Source organism: Penicillium roqueforti (genome assembly GCF_015533775.1).
Source record: "Penicillium roqueforti strain LCP96 04111 chromosome Unknown scaffold_28, whole genome shotgun sequence".
NCBI lineage: Eukaryota > Fungi > Ascomycota > Eurotiomycetes > Eurotiales > Aspergillaceae > Penicillium > Penicillium roqueforti.
The window spans coordinates 103,270-120,377 of NW_024067592.1; the positions used below are offsets into that span (position 1 = coordinate 103,270).

The following is a 17,108-nucleotide window of genomic DNA, read 5'->3' on the forward strand; positions in this document are numbered from 1 at the left end:
CCTCTTCCCGGTGACGCATCATTTTTCTTCCAACACAAGCTCAAAGAACTCTGGACTGTTTCCCCATCGAATTGATTGAATGCCACACGTGGAACTTGCTTCAGGCCACGGTACTGGCAATCAGTTCGGCACAGACTCAACAGCTTCTCTAGAGACGTCATGGGCCGCGCAGTTTGAAGATTCCACAATGGCCACTACATCCGGGACAGGCTCTCCTCCAGCGCCCAAGACCCCTGTTCCAACAGATAACATTACTCCCGGGCAGCGGATGGTGTCTGCGACCGCCGGCAATGTCTTGACCGGGCTTCTAGGTTAGTCGGAAGAGCTCGTGGTCCTTGGAATCCAGCACTAACAGCTCCAGTGACACCCTTGGATGTCGTCCGAGTCCGTTTACAATCACAATCTCAGGTCCATAACGCTTCACGCTTTACCTCCCACACCACCCAAACCTTGAAAAACTTTCCTCCAAATCTCGGTATCACCTCCTGCTGTCGCGAAGTCTTCTGGGTCGGAAACGATGCCCAGATGTGCATGCTAGGGCCGCAGGCGACCGCGGTCGGAACAAATCCACATCCGGCGATGGATTGCGCGGTCGAAGAATCGCAGCGGCGAACATTCACATCGACTATAGACGGACTACGGAAGATCGCGCGCAATGAAGGAACTTTGACACTGTGGCGAGGGTTGAGCCCGACCTTAATGATGGGAATCCCCGCCAATGTCATCTACTTTGCTGGCTATGACTGGCTGCGCACGGATGAACGGAGTCCCATCAAACAGCGGGTGTCTGAAGGTTATGCGCCCTTGATAGCGGGGTCCTTGGCTCGTGTCGCAGCGGCGGCAGCGACCAGTCCGCTGGAGATGTTCCGGACACGTCTCCAGGCAACTCCGGGAACGGGTGCGGACCACTTCAAAAATACTGTGGAGGATTTATACCATATGACGCAGAAGAAGGGATATAGCTCTCTCTGGCGAGGGTTCACTCTTACCATGTGGCGCGATGTTCCTTTCTCTGGGCTCTACTGGTGGGGATACGAGGAGGTAAAGAAGGTTCTGATCGCGGCGCGTCAGAAGGCCCCTCTTTCCGGTTCTGATCACGAGCCTGAAGAGTCAAGTCTCCAAGCTTTCCTTGATAGCTTCATTTCCGGGGGCATTTCAGGATCCGTAGCAGCACTTGTTACTACGCCGTTCGATGTTGGTAAGACGCGACAGCAAGTTTTCCGACATATGGACGATGTTCCTCATACTGGCGCCGCCCCTCATACGGCATCACCCGGCACACTAGTGCCAGAGCAACTATCCTTACCAAAATTCCTTATGCACATCTTCCGTGAAGAAGGCACCGCCGGCCTATTCCGCGGTTGGACGGCGCGATGTCTAAAAGTTGCCCCGGCCTGCGCCATCATGATCTCAACCTATGAGCTTGGAAAGCGCATGGCCCGAGAGGTCAACGAACTGCGACACTCTGACGCATAATCCCTGTACAATTATAATGCATATGCGCTGTCTCTCTCCACTTTCCCTTTTGTTATGGGCGTTTCTGATGATACATGAGCCGTTATAGAGTGGTGCATTAGCATGTGGAATTTTGGAATTTGGAATCTGGGGTGTTTTCTCTGTATAAACATAATTGAAGTCTCTCTCTTTGGATATATAATAATATAACATAGCCCCAGCGATATCATTTTGACTGACACAGCCCTGGAGACGACTGTCAGCGGGCAAACTAGCGTGTCGGGGCGTGATCGTCCGGACCCCAACGAAGAGGCTCAAGTGTTCTGATTTGTGGGATTTAAGACTCGCCAGGTTGCCTCTGACTTGATCCCGATTTCCCCCAGCTTTGTTTTCGTCCTGTATACTGAGGCTATATTCAACCGGACTCGACAAGATGCCTTCGCGGCCACCCGTGAACGACCAGACGCGCTCGTGGTTTGAGCCTGTTTCTCTCCATGACGATACTGATGTCGAGTAAGTTATTCCATCTTATCATACCATCATATAATAACTCATCCCTCAGTATTGTCGCTGTCCCGCCCGTCGGCGCCCATCATAGAGAGACGTGGATAGCGCCTGGCGCGAAATTATCCTGGCTTGATGAAGAGCTACTACAGCATGTGCCTCGAGCACGAGTCCTACTATATAACTATGGAGACCTACGTGACGACAAAATCGATACCTTGGGTCAACGACTGTTGAACCAACTCCATAGTGAGTGGACACATGAGGTTAGTCACATGTCATCGTCTTTTCATATCCAAGAGTAATTTAATAAACATTTCCCTAGTCAACTCGACGTCCCATTTTTTTTATTTGCCACAGCACCGGTGGTCTCGTCGTCAAAGCAGCTCTGGCCATGGCATCACGAGAGGCGAGCCAGTCGACCTTAATCAACTGTCATGGTATCGCCTTCTTTGCAACTCCCCATCAAGGCTCGACCTATCTCTCTGCCGATGAATACGCGGCTAGTATACGTCGACTCCTGCATCTGGATTGTGAGACCCCGGCAGCGCTCAGGATGCAGTTGCGTCCCCGTCAAGAGCACCTATGGCATCTGTCGAACCAGTTCAAAACCCTTTCGGCTGACATGAGGGTCTGGTCTTTTCTCGAAACTGTGGATTCAACTATGCAGGTGATCGACACCGAGACTCATAACATAATGGAGTTTCATGTGCCCATTACTTCGATTCGGTCGGGTTTGTTGGATATTGAGCATGAAAAAGAAGTGCCCATGGCAACGGACCATGCGGGGACGGCAACTTTCCATGGCCAGGAGTCTACACGAGATCGATTCCTCGATGAGCTTGCTAATGCTGTGGCCACGGCTGTTGAAATTTCCCAGCGCGAGGATATTCCGTTACGCGTGGAAGAGCAAGTCAAGGTTCAAATTAACGGCTTCTTCGAGGATACTGCACTGGGTGTCAGTGACGAAAGTCCGCTCAAGCTGTGGTCAACCAAAGTGTCCCTGAGAGAGTACATCTCTCGGGGTCCGTCAGCTTGTCTTCGGGAGAGACTAGTTCGATTCCGACCCAGTGGCTTGGACCATTCACCAATGGGCAGTTATGGTAGATCTAGACCCGGTTCATCCTACGTTTCTCCTGGCTCCGATCCACACCATCCTCAAAGCCATCATGATGAGAAATCAAGGTTCCTGCAAGCCCCTATACCCTACAGGCCAATCTTTGAAGATCCATCCGATCCCTCTCCGAATATCCACATCACCGAAGCAGACATGGAGGGCTACTCGAGCGACGCACCCAATGAAAGCCCATATCCGCCACAGGAACTAAAACGAAAGAGCTCAATCACCAAGCTGGTGGAATTAATTCGACCTAAGCAATCCCACAGTCGAAGTGCTTCTGACAGCTCCCGGACAAATATTGAACAGCCACATTCGTAAGTAAACCACTGAGGCTTGCCGAAAACCAACAAATGTAAGCTAATAGATAACAGGACCTATTCTGCATCACAACCAGTGCAATCCTCTTTCCTGGCAGTACCCGAGTCCATTCGTGATCACATCAACGAGAATGCCGACAAACCGGATATACCTCGAGCAGTTCCACGCTTCGATCGACCTGAGGCTGATACGGAGAAACTGATGTGGATTCATGTGCCATATACGCATACTGGCTGGGTATCCCAAGTCATTCGCCGAGCATGTGAGGATAGGCAAGAGCCTAATTTGTAGGGCATATGAACTAACTCCACGGTTCTGCACATTGCTAACTATCTTTTGCAGTGTTCGGAAATTTATCAATGACGAAAATTGGTACAACCGGTTTAATAGAGCTCGTCACCTCGAGCCCCATGCACGTTTCGTCAAGCCCGCATGCATTCACTCCAGACAAATGGATATTTCAGAACGTCCTTCTAATCCTTCCAAGGATCCTCAGCTCGCTCTATATGTATGTTTCAAGTCCTCGATGTGAATATCAGCACTAACATATATATTTGTCAGGTTCCCTACGTTAGTACTTTCAATTGACCCAGTACCCTTCTTCCGCACTGTACTAACTCACTCCAGCTCCACTGGGATACATATCGCAACCTAATCCAACGGCGTAAGGTGGTCGAAGATCGACTCAACCAGGGCCGATCCAAGCCCGTCCCAAGCCGGATCTCAAAGGCAAGCCTGGAAGCCCAACTCATCTGGAGCTATCTCGGCTGCGAACCTCCAGTACATTTCCGCCGCACATTGGATCAATATGGGTATCCCAATCTACGCTCGACTATCGCTCGTGACGACGACCAGATGCTTTGGAAGCGCACTCGCAGACCGGCGCGCATTGATGAGCAATTAAAAGAGTATCTGCAGTCTGCACAGGATGATCCCGATAACGAGGATATTGGCGAGTTTCTAGATGGCAATGTCCTGATGGTTGATCAGCTCTGGCTTTGGATTGTGGATCAAAAGACTGTTGTTACTTTCTTTCCGAATCAAGAGGCTGCGACCTCTGAGGGGAAGCTTTTTGAACAGTCGAACTTGCATCGCAGCATTTATAATGAGTTGAATGGGGATCTCTCGCGTCGGTTTGAGACCGCCGGTGACTTGGCTGCTCTTATCATGCTGCATGCTGTCACTGTTCTCCTGGATAAGACTCTCAATCATGATCTGCAGGTATTGCGAATCTTCGAGGAGTCAATCAGCATATTGGTAGGTTCATCCCTTCGTGACAACTCCTTGGGTAGATCATATTAACAAAATCAGACCGAATCAGTGACGAAGTCTTTCAAGCGCTTTCGAAATAGAGGCTTCACCAACCGCCCAGCGGATCATGACCGCACCTCAGACGGCAAGATCATGACAGCCGCGCAGCAAGATTACAAAGAATTGCAGGTTGCTCGTCGAAATCGAGAAGATCTATCCGTTCTGCTTGAGCTGCGTGACATCGAAGACGAGCTATCCACCATCCTAAAGCTGCTCGATCAACAAGACACCGTTATCAAAAATATGGTGAAATACTTCGGTAACAAAGGGTGCGGTAAATCATTCCTCGATACAGCACAAGAGCGAATCGACGAATATCGTTCACAAATCAATGAGATGAAAGAAAACAGCCATCTAGCGCAGAAAGCAGTGAGTTCCCACGTTCCCCGTTCACGTCTTTTTTTTTCCTACTAACCAGCCAGGTGGAAACGCTCCTTGACCTCAAGCAGAAACAGGCAAATGTCGACGAAGCCAAGATGACTCGGTGGCAAGCTGAAGTTGCCCAAACGCAATCGCGAGCAGTGATGGTCTTCACCATATTCAGTGTTGTGTAAGTCTACATACTCTCCAAAATCCAAGAATCAGTTCTGACAATTCAAGCTTCCTCCCTCTATCTTTCTTTACCTCCTTGTTTGGAATCAATGCCCGAGAATGGAGCGGGGAACAGGCAAACCCAACCCTAGGACAAATGTTCGAAATAGCAGGTCCGTTTCGTCTCAAACACTATATGACTATACCAACTGACATTTTCCAGCCCCGGCATCCTTTGCAATAATCTTCCTGTCCCTCTTCATAGCCTTCAGCGAAACGCTACGCGATATCGTATCCAAAATGCACAAGATCGGCGCGGGCCTATCGAAGGACTTCATCCTGCATCCGATTAAATCATTCTTATGGGGTTCTGCTACAGGTAAAATACCTATTCACGTCGTGCCTGAGGACTCTGGGCTTAGGAAACGCTTTGATGAGTATCTGGGTTATGGGAGGCGGAATATGCAGCGTGATGAGGATATCTGGCGGCGGTGGCAGGGGGATCGAATTTCTGCGGGGAAGGGAAACAAGAAGGGGAAGTATGAGATAAATTCTGGATTTGATCGGAGACGCCCCGGGGAGGTTTAGTCTGTATGTTCTTTGTATCATTTTGTGTTTTCGGCGCCTATTTGATACCCTTTTATATCTTGCGCATACGCATAGTATAGCAACGTACCGGTTGATTTCTGACCATAGCAACAAGAGAGACAAATAGGCTTCGGAATGTTTTGTTTCTAAATTCGCAACATATATGAGTTCGTGTACTGAAGGAGATGCATAAATAAGGGCGAAGATAACAGACAGGGCATACCACGGTAGACATTAGACATGATTTAAATGTATTCATCTCGCGTGTCAACCAAACACCATGAACAGAGACAGAATTTGATCACCTTGAAAGAAAACCGTTAACAGAGTATCCGACACGATGGGGTATTTCAAAAGAATAGAAGTTCAAAAGGTCTGCGCTTCCACCGCAAAATGTTGGGGCGCATAAGCAATCGATATGTGTACAGATTGCGAGAATGAGGAGGGGAATTCCCTGAGGTTAGGACATTAGTCCTCTTGGAGGTTGGGAAGAAATGAGGCTCCGAGCTCATTCGGAGGAAATAGACTCGACTGGGCAGCCATAAAAGGCTTATAGGCAGTTAAAAAGAGGGTTGGAGAAGGGGGAAATAAGAGGCGGAGTCAATTAGGCAGTGAACCCATATACCAGTGGCCTTTAGCCCTCAATAACAGGCAGTGGGGCAAGATTCATAGCTGAGCACTTCAGAATAGTCTGCACCATGCGACTAGAGTCCAATGGCTTAGACAAATAATCGTCCATACCGGCCTGTATGCACTTATCTCGATCCCCAAGCATAGCATGTGCAGTGAGAGCAATAATCGGCGTACGAGGAAGCCCATTGAGCTTCTCGTAGTGTCTAATATTCCCTGTGGCCTCGAACCCACCCATAACGGGCATCTGGACGTCCATGAGAACCACATCGTAGCGGTGGTGTTTGACCTCTTGCACAGCTTGGAGGCCATTTTCCACGACTGTTACCTCGTGATTGAATTTCTCAAGAATTCGGACGGCAACCTTTTGGTTCACGTCATTATCCTCCGCTAAAAGAATTGATAACGACCGTGTGTAGCCTGATGGGGTCCGGGTTGGGCGGTTGCCGAGGGCAGGAAGAATGCCATTCCATAGATCAATGGGTCGGCAGGGCACTGTGATGTAGGATGCTATGCCGAGTTCACCGGCAGCTCTGAGCGTTAGGGATACAGTATGAGCTGTAATGACTAGTGGAATAGGTTGGAGGTCCGGGCAGGCTCGGAGCTTTGCGGCGATCTCCAAGTTTTCGATGAGGATTGCGTCGAAAGTGCAGACCCAATCACTTTTGAACTGGCCGCATTCTAACTGCTCCTCTGTCACAATGACTGGTTCTATTCCGAGCTCAATGAGTACCGTAGCTATTGGGAAGCTGCGCGCAAGACCGTGGTCGAAGAACAGAACGCGTTGACCCCGGTGGGGGGCAAGCTGGTCCGCAAAGCTAGGCGGCGGCAGAGCTAGCTTCACTCGGCAGGTAAATGAGAATGTACTGCCTTCTCCCATGTGCGAGGTTACCCAGATGTCACCCCCCATGAGAGAAACGAGCCTTTTTGAAATTGCGAGGCCTAAACCGGTCCCGCCAAAGCGACGAGTCATCGATCCATCAGCTTGCTGGAACTTGTCAAAGATCAAGGCAAGTTTGCTTTCGTCAATGCCGATTCCAGGGTCTGAGACTGAGAACTGGAATGTCGTTTCATCTGAGGCGCACTTGTCGTCCTGTACATGCTTTACCGTGACTCTGATCTCGCCGTGGTCTGTGAATTTGATAGCATTGCCGACTAGGTTTAACATGACCTGCCGTAGTCGATATGCGTCTCCGATCAGATAATCTGGTACTTCTCCATCTACTGTGTAGACTAGACCCAAGGCCTTCTCATTAGTTTCCACAGAGAGGGCTTTCAGCACACTAAACACTGTTGCACCAAGACTGAATGGCGTCTTCTCAATAATCATATGATTGGCCTCGATTTTGGAGATGTCGAGGATGTCGTCAATGATAGTCAAGAGACTAATTGCAAGATTGTGTACCATATTCAGAGTCTCTCTCACGGGAGCTTGGAGGTCGTCAGTGTCGAGTGCCAGACTCGAAAGCCCAATTATCCCATTCATGGGCGTCCTGATCTCATGGCTACATTGTAGTTAGCACAAGCGAAAGAAAAGGAAAGCCTATGAAACCGAGTAAAACGATCAACATACCTCATGTTAGCCAGAAATTCAGACTTGCTCCGATTTGCCAGCTCTGCTGCCTCACGCGCAGCGGTATTGCGCTGAATACTGTCGCGGAGACTCGAGATCATCTTGTTGATCTTTTGTTTCAAATCATCCATTTCTCCAGAGGCAGACACGGTAATCAATTTTGTGAAATCTCCACTCATCGCCGCCTCGGTGATCTCACCAAAGGCACGGACCTGAGAGGTCAGATTGTCTGCCATCGTATTGACATCTTCACTGATCGATCTCCAGATTCCATGAGATCCCGCAACGTTGGCCTGGCCACCGAGTTTACCCCGGACACCCACATCCCTCGCCACGCCTTTGACTTCCCCCGCAAATTCTCCTAACCCGTCCATCATACTATTGATTGTTTCTTTGAGAGTCAAGATCTCACCCTGGGCGTGGACTTCGATTTTGGTACTAAGATCGCCGCGCGCGATGGCCTGGGTGACGTTGGAGATTTGTCGGACTTGCAGAGTGAGGTTTTGCGCCATGGTATTGACGTTGTCCGTCAAATCACGCCAGCGACCTTCGACATTTTCAACTTGCGCTTGTCCACCTAGCGTGCCGTCTGTTCCTACTTCACGTGCGACTCGGCTGACCTCGAACGCAAACTGATTCAGCCGATCAACCATCGCATTTATCGTAAGCTTAAGATCCAAGATCTCGCCCTTCACATCCGCGGTCACCTTCTTCGTAAGATCACCACGTGCAACGGCGGTTGTGACATCGGCAATTTCGCGGACCTGCTGTGTAAGATTCGATGCCATCCGGTTGACGTTGTCTGTAAGATTTTTCCAAGTACCCTCAACGCCGTGCACAACAGCCTGGCCGCCGAGCACACCGTCCGATCCGACCTCGCGAGCAACGCGACTAACCTCGAATGCGAATTCCCGTAGCTGATCGACCATCGAGTTGATGATATTCTTCAACAGCAAGATCTCGCCCTTACAATCCGCCTGTACCTTTCGCTGCAAATCACCCTTGGCAACCGCCGTCGTTACGGTGGTGATATCGCGGACTTGGGTGGTCAGATTGTTGGCCATGGCATTCACGTTGACAGTCAGTTCATGCCAAATTCCCTGGTTGCCCTCGATCTTCGCCTGGCCACCCAATACACCCTCCGTGCCAACCTCCCTGGCCACTTTCGATACCTCCTGACTGAAAACCTGCAACTGATCCATCATGGTATTGATTGTCTGCTTGAAGGTAGCGATATCAGGCGACATCTCGAGGGGGTGCATGCGGGCCCGCTGTGATAGATCGCCATGAGCGACCTGGGTAATGATCTCGCCGATCTCCCGTAGTTCTTTCTGGAATGCCTCATTGATGTGGGTGTGCTTGCGAAGTTCCTTCCGGAGGATTGAGCGTTCGTGTTCGATTTCCGCGATGGAGGAATGCGACTCGCGGCGGTAGATGAGTTCCTCGACGATGAGAGAGATGAATTCGCGGGGAACAGAGACTTCTGGACTCTGCTGATGCTGAAGAGCTGCTCGTGCTTGCATGAGATCTGCATCGCTCACCAGAGCTAGGCGAGCATCCACCATGGCAGCCATTGCCGGCAGCAGTCACAGTCTAGTTTCGATTCAAATTGGCTCAGGGCTCTCTAAGCGCGCAGTGACTATAAAAGCAAGTTGGCGACAGACTAGAATATCAGAGAGTCATGATCGTACCTACGTTGACAGGCGACGGAGGGGCGAACACGATGTGTTCCCCGCAAGCGCGGTATGCATTCCCGATGGCCAAGGTATTCCAGGAAGAGAACGAAACTTGGATTGAAAGAGCGAATCCAGATCAGGTACAAGAATGCACAAAAATGCAGGACTGGAATGGCGGAATGATCTGGTGACGCGAGGGAAAGGGTCCAGGCGGAGAGGATTCAAGAGCCCGAGAGAAGAACAGCAGTACCCATGGTTAATTGCGGTGCCCAACCACTTACATCGGCTTACGTTGGCTATTGGAATCCTTTACTCCAACATATATTCTCTATCGCTATTAATTCCCATCATTGCGTGTATCATGCGCGTCTGAAGTCGTATTCGCCCGTCGCCTCAGTCTAGACCCTTCCTTGGTCTTATGGCTCTATAGACTGCACAAAACAGCCGACCCGCGTAGCCAATCAGTTGGGTTGCTAATATATGGGGTACGTGAAAATATTTCCCCTATTTGTACTTCGTAGGGAATACTTTCTAGCGAGACTGTTAGGAGCTTCAGTAGATCTATGCGGGGACATTGTCGATCCCGAAAAAGACATAATTCAGCAAGCCGTATCAGATGGGACTTTATTGGAATACATGATATAGTACAGAGGAACCTGTTTTGTCAAGCCCCAGGGAGGAGAGGAGAGGAGAGAGAGAGTCGGAGATCAGAACACGTCCAAAAGAATACAGGTATGGGGAAAAAACATGAAAGAAGATGAACACCAAATAAGACACAAAAGAAAAGACATTACACAAACATCCGAGTATCAGAACAGGCTACGATGCAAAGAAGAGCGCTCGAGGTAATTCTTTAGGGGAATCGGGTCAGGGGCTTTAGAACATGCCGCCGCCCATGCCACCCATACCGCCCATACCGCCCATGCCACCACCAGGAGGGGCAGGGCCCTTCTCCTCGGGAGCATCGACAATGGCGACCTCAGTAGTACCGAGGAGAGAGGCGACACCGCTGGCGTCAACCAGGGCGGTGCGGACAACCTTCAGGGGATCGACGATACCGGCAGCAATCATATCAACATATTGACTGGTGGCACTGTCGTATCCGCGGTTGAAGTCCTTGGCGTACTCGTCGGTCAGCTTGCCGACAATGACGGAGCCCTCGAGTCCGGCATTCTCAACAATGGTACGGGCAGGGCGGCAGATGGCTCGCTTGATGATGCTGACACCAAGCTGCTGATCGAAGTTGGCGGGCTTGACACCAGCAAGGCTGTTGGCGGAGGCCTTGAGCAGAGCGGTACCACCACCGGGGAGGATACCCTCCTCAACGGCAGCGCGGGTGGCGTTAAGGGCGTCCACGACACGATCCTTCTTCTCACCGACCTCAACCTCAGAAGAACCACCGACCTTGATGACGGCGACACCACCGGAGAGCTTGGCAAGACGCTCCTGCAGCTTCTCCTTCTCATACTCGGAGGTGGTGGGATCGGCCATAACACCGCGGATCTGCTCGCAGCGCTGGGAGATGTTGTCCTTGCTACCATCACCGTTGAGAATAATGGTGTCCTCCTTGGTGATGGTGATGGCACCAGTGGAGCCAAGCATCTCGGGGGTGAGCTTCTCGAGCTTGATGTCGATCTCATCGGTGAAGACAGTACCGTTGGTGAGAACAGCGAGATCACCCAGGATGCTCTTGCGGTTGTCACCGAAGCCGGGGGCCTTGACGGCGGCGACCTGGAGCTGACCACGGAGCTTGTTCAGGATGCAGACGGCAAGAGCCTCGCCCTCAATGTCCTCGGCAATGATGACCAGAGGGCGGCGGAGGGTGGTGGAGGCCTCGAGGGCGGGGAGAATGTCCTGGACAGCGGAGATCTTCTTCTCGGAGAGCAGGATCAAGGGCTTCTCGAACTCGACCTTCTGGGACTTGGGGTCGGTGATAAAGTAGGGGGATGTGTAACCACGGTCAAAGCGCATACCCTCGGTGACCTCAAGCTCGTCATCCAGAGTCTTGCCCTCCTTCACGGTGATAACACCCTCCTTGCCAACACGCTCCATGGCGGTGGAGATGAGCTTGCCGACGTGGGTGTCACCGTTGGCGGAGATGGTGGCCACCTGGGCAATCTCCTCACCGGTGGTGATAGGGCGGGCGTTAGCCTGGAGGTATTCCACAACGGCCTCAACGGCAGCCTGGATACCGCGGCGCAGGTCCATAGGGTTGCAGCCAGCGGCAACGTTCTTGACGGTCTCGGAGAAGATGGCGCGGGAAAGGACGGTGGCAGTGGTGGTACCGTCACCAGCAACCTCGTTGGTCTTGGAGGCAACATCCTGAATGAGGCGGACACCGAGGTTCTCGAACTTGTCCTGAAGAGTGATGGCCTTGGCGACAGTTACACCGTCTAGGGAATAATTAGTATTTTTGCTAGTGGCCAAGTGTTTCTTTTGATATGAATCTTACCCTTGGTGATCTTGGGGGAGCCGTAGGGGGAATCGATCAGGACATTGCGACCTTTGGGACCGAGTGTGGAGGTAACAGCCTTAGCAAGAGTGTCAACACCCTTGAGGAGGCTGGCACGAGCTTCAACGCCAAACTTGATCTCCTAGTTGCTGTTAGCGAGGGAACGGCCAAACGCTTCGGAATGGACGGAACACGGTGTCAATTGCAGAACAAGATGATCCCGCGGGTAATTGTCAATCCAACGCACCTTGTGAGCAAAACGCTGCTGCTGGAGGTTCAATGTTGAGCGATAGAAAGGAGCACGCTTGGAAGCGGCCGACAGGACGGATGTCCGGGTAGAGAGAGCGCGCTGCATGGCTGGAAACAACGGGATTAAAAGGATTAAAAGAAGAGAGAAATACAACAACCCAGGAGAGATCGGGGGTTTGAAGTGGGAAAAAGAAAAGAGATGGAGAAAGCTGGGGGAGAGATGAAGCTAAAGTCTCGAAAATTTTCCAGGCGCTTCCTTCATCCCCAGAGCTTGGCGGCAGAAACAGCTAGAACCATCACGTGAGCCGGAAGAACGGACCTAGATCGGCAGTGGAAATATTGTAGATATTGTGGTGTTATAGCAGATTATTAGATTGGAAATGTGATGGAGAATGGTAGTTTGGAACATCTAGTCTATATTCAAAAGTTATGAAGAAAGAGTATTCCTACGTGATGCATAGGTCCAAGCCGATGTGTTCAAATATATACCTCGGAAAGCTACTCCGTACGTATATCCGGTGTTCGGCAACCTTCTATACTAGCGAATTAGCGACTTCGCTTTTATCATCAGTGAGAACCCACCACTAACCTACAAGGTACTTCCAAAGAAGACGATACGATATGCTCTTATTGATTTAACTAACTACCGGGCTCCCCGCAGGGGGCCAACGAGCAACGCATGAAAGAAGCGCTAGGGTACAACTTCAGATAACACATGACTCCATGCCACGCAAGAATTATTATCCGGAGTTGCACCGTTAAATCGGGATCGATGCTCACCCATCTCCTCCGACCAACCAGCGAGAAAAGGAAAAAAGGAAAAACAAAAGCAAAGAAAAGGCCAAGAAAGGAGGAAACAAGAAAAAAGCCTCGGAAAGCACTGGGGAAAAGTATTGAAAAGTATCAGAGCAACCAGGAACCATGACGATCGGCCCAGGAAATTAAAATTCCTGGACCTCTTCACCCCCGTACCCATAGTACCGAGGAGGCTCTACGTCAGGAACGGACGCAAACAGTTCATCGTCGGGAATGAACTGGTTGTCAAAACCACTGGTATTGAGGTAGCTGCACATTGGGTCAAATTGCAATTCGGAGGGGATATCAAACTGTGAATACGGTGCTGTGAGATCCACATCATCAAAAGCACAGGCTCCAGCAAGATCAGCGTCAGAAATCGGAATGTCAAATGGGCTTGGGCCACTGGATGGGTAAGAGATGTTGTTCCCAAACAAAGTGGTGGGGTCAGGCGAAAAAGGCCCAACGGAGTGCATGTAAGTGCGGTAGGATGGCTGACGGGGTGGCATGTTGGTGATAGCGCGCAACGGGTTGGTTGAGGCCATAGGCTCCCGGAAAGTTGCAGAGCCACCAAGGTAGCGGTCAACACTTGCCAGGCGCTCTCGGCCTAGCTTGAGTGTCACGATCTTTGATTTCTTAGCCGCTTGAGCAGTGACGTGGCTGCTTTCAGTTGAGTCCTCGTTCTCGTTCTCTTCAGAACTAGCCGATTCGTCGTCAATCTCACAGTCGTCGCCAGCGAAGTCACGCAGCCATTCCGCTCCAACACACAGCAGCTTCCGGGAGTCACCGCTCTCGGATTGTTCTCGCTCTCCACGCAGCTTAGGAGCAGCGGAGACCTTGTCCTTCTTCTTGTTCTTTGTAGGCTGTTTCTTCTTGATGGGGTACACATCGTCGTCGGATTCCTCAACGGACGGCGAACGGCGTCGGCGCTTTCCGCTGCGAGTGCTCGGTGGTTCGTCCTTTGGAGGAGACAACGCCTCCTTCTTGTTTGCGTCGTTCTTGTTATAGCAACTCGCTGCACGTTTCAGTGGAGGCGGATTTGGCTTATCCTGCTCCTCCCGCTTGGCGCGAAGCTTAGACAAATGCTGAACGATCGCACCCTCCGTGAACTTCTCTCCCATAACTTCCGCGACCTCCTTCCAGGGAATCTTCACGCTGAGCTTATTGCAGGCATACTGGATGGCCAACAGAAGCCGAATGTCGGTATCCACTATTTCAGTCAAATGTCAGCATAATCCATTGGCAAATCCTCTGCTTGAATACAAGTCTATGTGACAACAGTATATCTTTCCATGATGTTCCCAGTTGGACAACATCCCCGAATAGAAAGACGGAACAAGATTGGGAACTTACCATCCCAGCGAACCAGTGTCCGTTGGCGCCGGCTGCTGATTTGGCGCTTGGCCTGGCTCTCTTCCTCCCTGCGGGCCTCTTCAGCTTCTAGCGCCTTGCTCTGTTCAGCAACTTGTTTCCGGAGCCTTTCGAGCTCGGCAAGGTCCGCCTCATTGTCGCGCTTTCGGGTACCGGCTTTTTTCTTGATCGGCATGTTGGATGGACGAGTCCTTTATATCCTTCTGCACAATATCATCATTAGCATTTGTGCTCACAAGAAGAAAATGAATCTGGAATGTATGGACGGGGCGTGAGGTAGGTGACTGGGCACGGCCAATGTGTTGTTGCATTGCTGTCAAACTCCGATAAAGCAGAAATATGGATCAAACACAGTGAACACACAGTGTTCACAATGAGAATGGGTTTGCAGTATGCATTTGGATGGAATATGGTATCGAGCACCGCCCAAGCAGGATATGTTAAGATAAATATGCAGATAGTGACAAGGCTGACCATTACTGCAGGATCTCAGAGCGTGGCCCAAAGAAGCTTTCCAGAATGCCCATGCTCAAAGCAACTGATGGCCGATACCCTATTGATGCTGCATGCGATTTCAACATCCTCTATTTCTGAGAAGGGCACGGGACCAACGATGGTCTCATGCAATTGTGGATTAATACCACCAATCCCCAATGCCATGTACTGGGGATGACGGTATCCGATCGAAAATTGCAAGATTCTCAACTTGTTGGACGACTTGTGCCACTCATGCCCAGACGCCAGGCAATTGAGATGAACTTGCCAGATGTTGGGCATTGATATGCATAACCCGATCATCGACAAAGGCAATGGGTCGTGGCTAAGCACTGGATGGCAGCGGAGCTCTCAACAACCACAGTGTGCCACAGGACCTCATGCCAATGATGCACAGAAGCAATAGCTCTATGGTAGGAAGTGGGGATGTGCTAGGGAAACCAATGGACTATAACCAGTACAAAACTGGGCTACTCACCTGGTGGATATGATAAAAAGGCACCTTCGATTCGAGATGCTTTGGTATCAAAGCACAGAAAGATGGGGAATGTTGTGGACGATGGGAGATGGATGAATGTCGATGAGAATGAAGAGCAAGTGAGAGATATGGTGACCAAGAGGAGTGGTGGGGGATAGCAAATGCTCTGAAGCAATGGACCGCCTTGAAACATTTTTGTGTTGTTGCCTTCGGGGGCTCTTGGTTTCGAGGTCAAGCACGTGTATTGTACACGGCTGGTCAACCCGAATGGAAGGTTTTCATACCCTGCACCAAAAGCAGGCAGATTGTAATCCTTCTTGTGCACAGCAAGCCTGCTTCTTGGAGTATATATTCCTATTTACATGTGCTGATACACCATCTGATCTAGCACTTCGAAGCTGCGAAGACGCATCGTGGCTGCGAGACTTACATTCGAGCTGGAGGCGATACGCAGTTTGCCCCTCTTGGTACAAAAGATCTATATAATTTCACCACAACCCTTCTACACCCCACCACCCTCGAAGAAAAAACCGAAGAACACAGAATAGAATTATTGATGAGCCAACAGCATAGCGATTATAACTTTACGAATCGGATGATGTATGGCTGGATGATATAGTGTGTCGCATTGTATAATGTTGTTTGCATAAGGATATCATTACATATGTGACGAAGGATCTATATAAACATCCACCACCTCGGAGAAGGAAATGAAAAGAACAGAATGCAAGTATTATTGACCCAATGGCGAATAGCAATATATTTCTACATATCGGGCATTTTGGGGTAGAATAACATGGTGTGTGGCGTGGTGTAGTGTTCGTTGTACAAGGATGTGGTCGAAATAAACGCTGGTGACATGAAGCCCTGGAGGTGATACTAGTACTGATCAATATACGTCGGATAAACGTCGGATAAATACTTTCCCTGACCAGACCTACCCCAATATCACGTGACTTATAGGCATCAAATATTCCAACCGCGTAAATCCTCACCGCTTTTCTAGCCACCGCCTTCCAAAGGTAGACTGCTCCCCACGTGATCCTGTCATCCCGATCCTCCGAAGTCGAACGCTTCCAAACTCACCCGAACCGTTTTCACCCCTTCAATCGAATCATACCTCCACATTCTCTTCAAAATGACTGCTGCCTGGAAAGCCGCCGGTTTGACGTACGCGTGCACCAATGCTCTTTCGAATCAATGCTAACCTCGACCCCAGCTACAACCGCTACCTGGCCATCGCCGCCCGCACGGTGCGCCGCTCCTTGAAGGAAGCCCCTCGTCTCGCCTCTGAGCGCCGCGGAGTCATGGACCTCCGTTTCGCCAAGTGGGATGTAAGTGAACCTCTCGAGCTCTATGCGGAATCTTGACTGATGACAATGTTCCGATGAACAGAACGGCAAGCAGGGTGAAGTGAAGTCTCTCGCCCAGGCCAACAACGAGGCCATCGCCAAGGCTGCTGAGAAATAAGCCTTATTCCCCCATAACCTGAGAGAATCGAGCTTGGAGATATGCAGGACCCGAGTGTGACGGACTTGAGCGAGTTTTTGGTCCGGGGGAGG

At 50.5% G+C, this 17,108-nt stretch overlaps 6 protein-coding genes across 6 annotated transcripts; 3 read left to right on the forward strand and 3 right to left on the reverse strand.

Moving 5' to 3' along the window:
- Positions 1-187: 187 nt before the first annotated feature.
- LCP9604111_8007 (putative mitochondrial carrier protein) lies at positions 188-1,476 on the forward strand (the record flags this gene model as incomplete). The annotated part of the gene is made up of 2 exons (XM_039076103.1): positions 188-311; positions 362-1,476. 2 exons carry the CDS (start codon positions 188-190, stop codon positions 1,474-1,476), a joined length of 1,239 nt encoding a protein of 412 aa, XP_038925981.1.
- Positions 1,477-1,888: 412 nt separating this feature from the next.
- Positions 1,889-5,827, forward strand: LCP9604111_8008 (uncharacterized protein; the record flags this gene model as incomplete). The annotated part of the gene is made up of 11 exons (XM_039076104.1): positions 1,889-1,968; positions 2,018-2,225; positions 2,285-3,393; positions 3,451-3,684; positions 3,740-3,905; positions 3,959-3,967; positions 4,025-4,654; positions 4,709-5,077; positions 5,131-5,258; positions 5,309-5,412; positions 5,463-5,827. The coding sequence occupies 11 exons, from the start codon at positions 1,889-1,891 to the stop codon at positions 5,825-5,827; spliced, it is 3,402 nt and encodes a 1,133-aa protein (XP_038925982.1).
- Positions 5,828-6,461: 634 nt separating this feature from the next.
- On the reverse strand, positions 6,462-9,604 carry LCP9604111_8009 (uncharacterized protein; the record flags this gene model as incomplete). Its single annotated transcript, XM_039076105.1, has 2 exons — positions 6,462-7,962; positions 8,031-9,604. 2 exons carry the CDS (start codon positions 9,602-9,604, stop codon positions 6,462-6,464), a joined length of 3,075 nt encoding a protein of 1,024 aa, XP_038925983.1.
- A 978-nt stretch (positions 9,605-10,582) lies between these two features.
- On the reverse strand, positions 10,583-12,513 carry hsp60 (chaperone ATPase HSP60; the record flags this gene model as incomplete). Its single annotated transcript, XM_039076107.1, has 3 exons — positions 10,583-12,099; positions 12,159-12,300; positions 12,406-12,513. The coding sequence occupies 3 exons, from the start codon at positions 12,511-12,513 to the stop codon at positions 10,583-10,585; spliced, it is 1,767 nt and encodes a 588-aa protein (XP_038925984.1).
- Positions 12,514-13,348: 835 nt separating this feature from the next.
- Positions 13,349-14,748, reverse strand: LCP9604111_8011 (uncharacterized protein; the record flags this gene model as incomplete). The annotated part of the gene is made up of 2 exons (XM_039076108.1): positions 13,349-14,412; positions 14,556-14,748. The coding sequence occupies 2 exons, from the start codon at positions 14,746-14,748 to the stop codon at positions 13,349-13,351; spliced, it is 1,257 nt and encodes a 418-aa protein (XP_038925985.1).
- Positions 14,749-16,684: 1,936 nt separating this feature from the next.
- On the forward strand, positions 16,685-17,016 carry LCP9604111_8012 (ATP synthase subunit epsilon family protein; the record flags this gene model as incomplete). The annotated part of the gene is made up of 3 exons (XM_039076109.1): positions 16,685-16,716; positions 16,766-16,880; positions 16,942-17,016. The coding sequence occupies 3 exons, from the start codon at positions 16,685-16,687 to the stop codon at positions 17,014-17,016; spliced, it is 222 nt and encodes a 73-aa protein (XP_038925986.1).
- Positions 17,017-17,108: the final 92 nt, after the last annotated feature.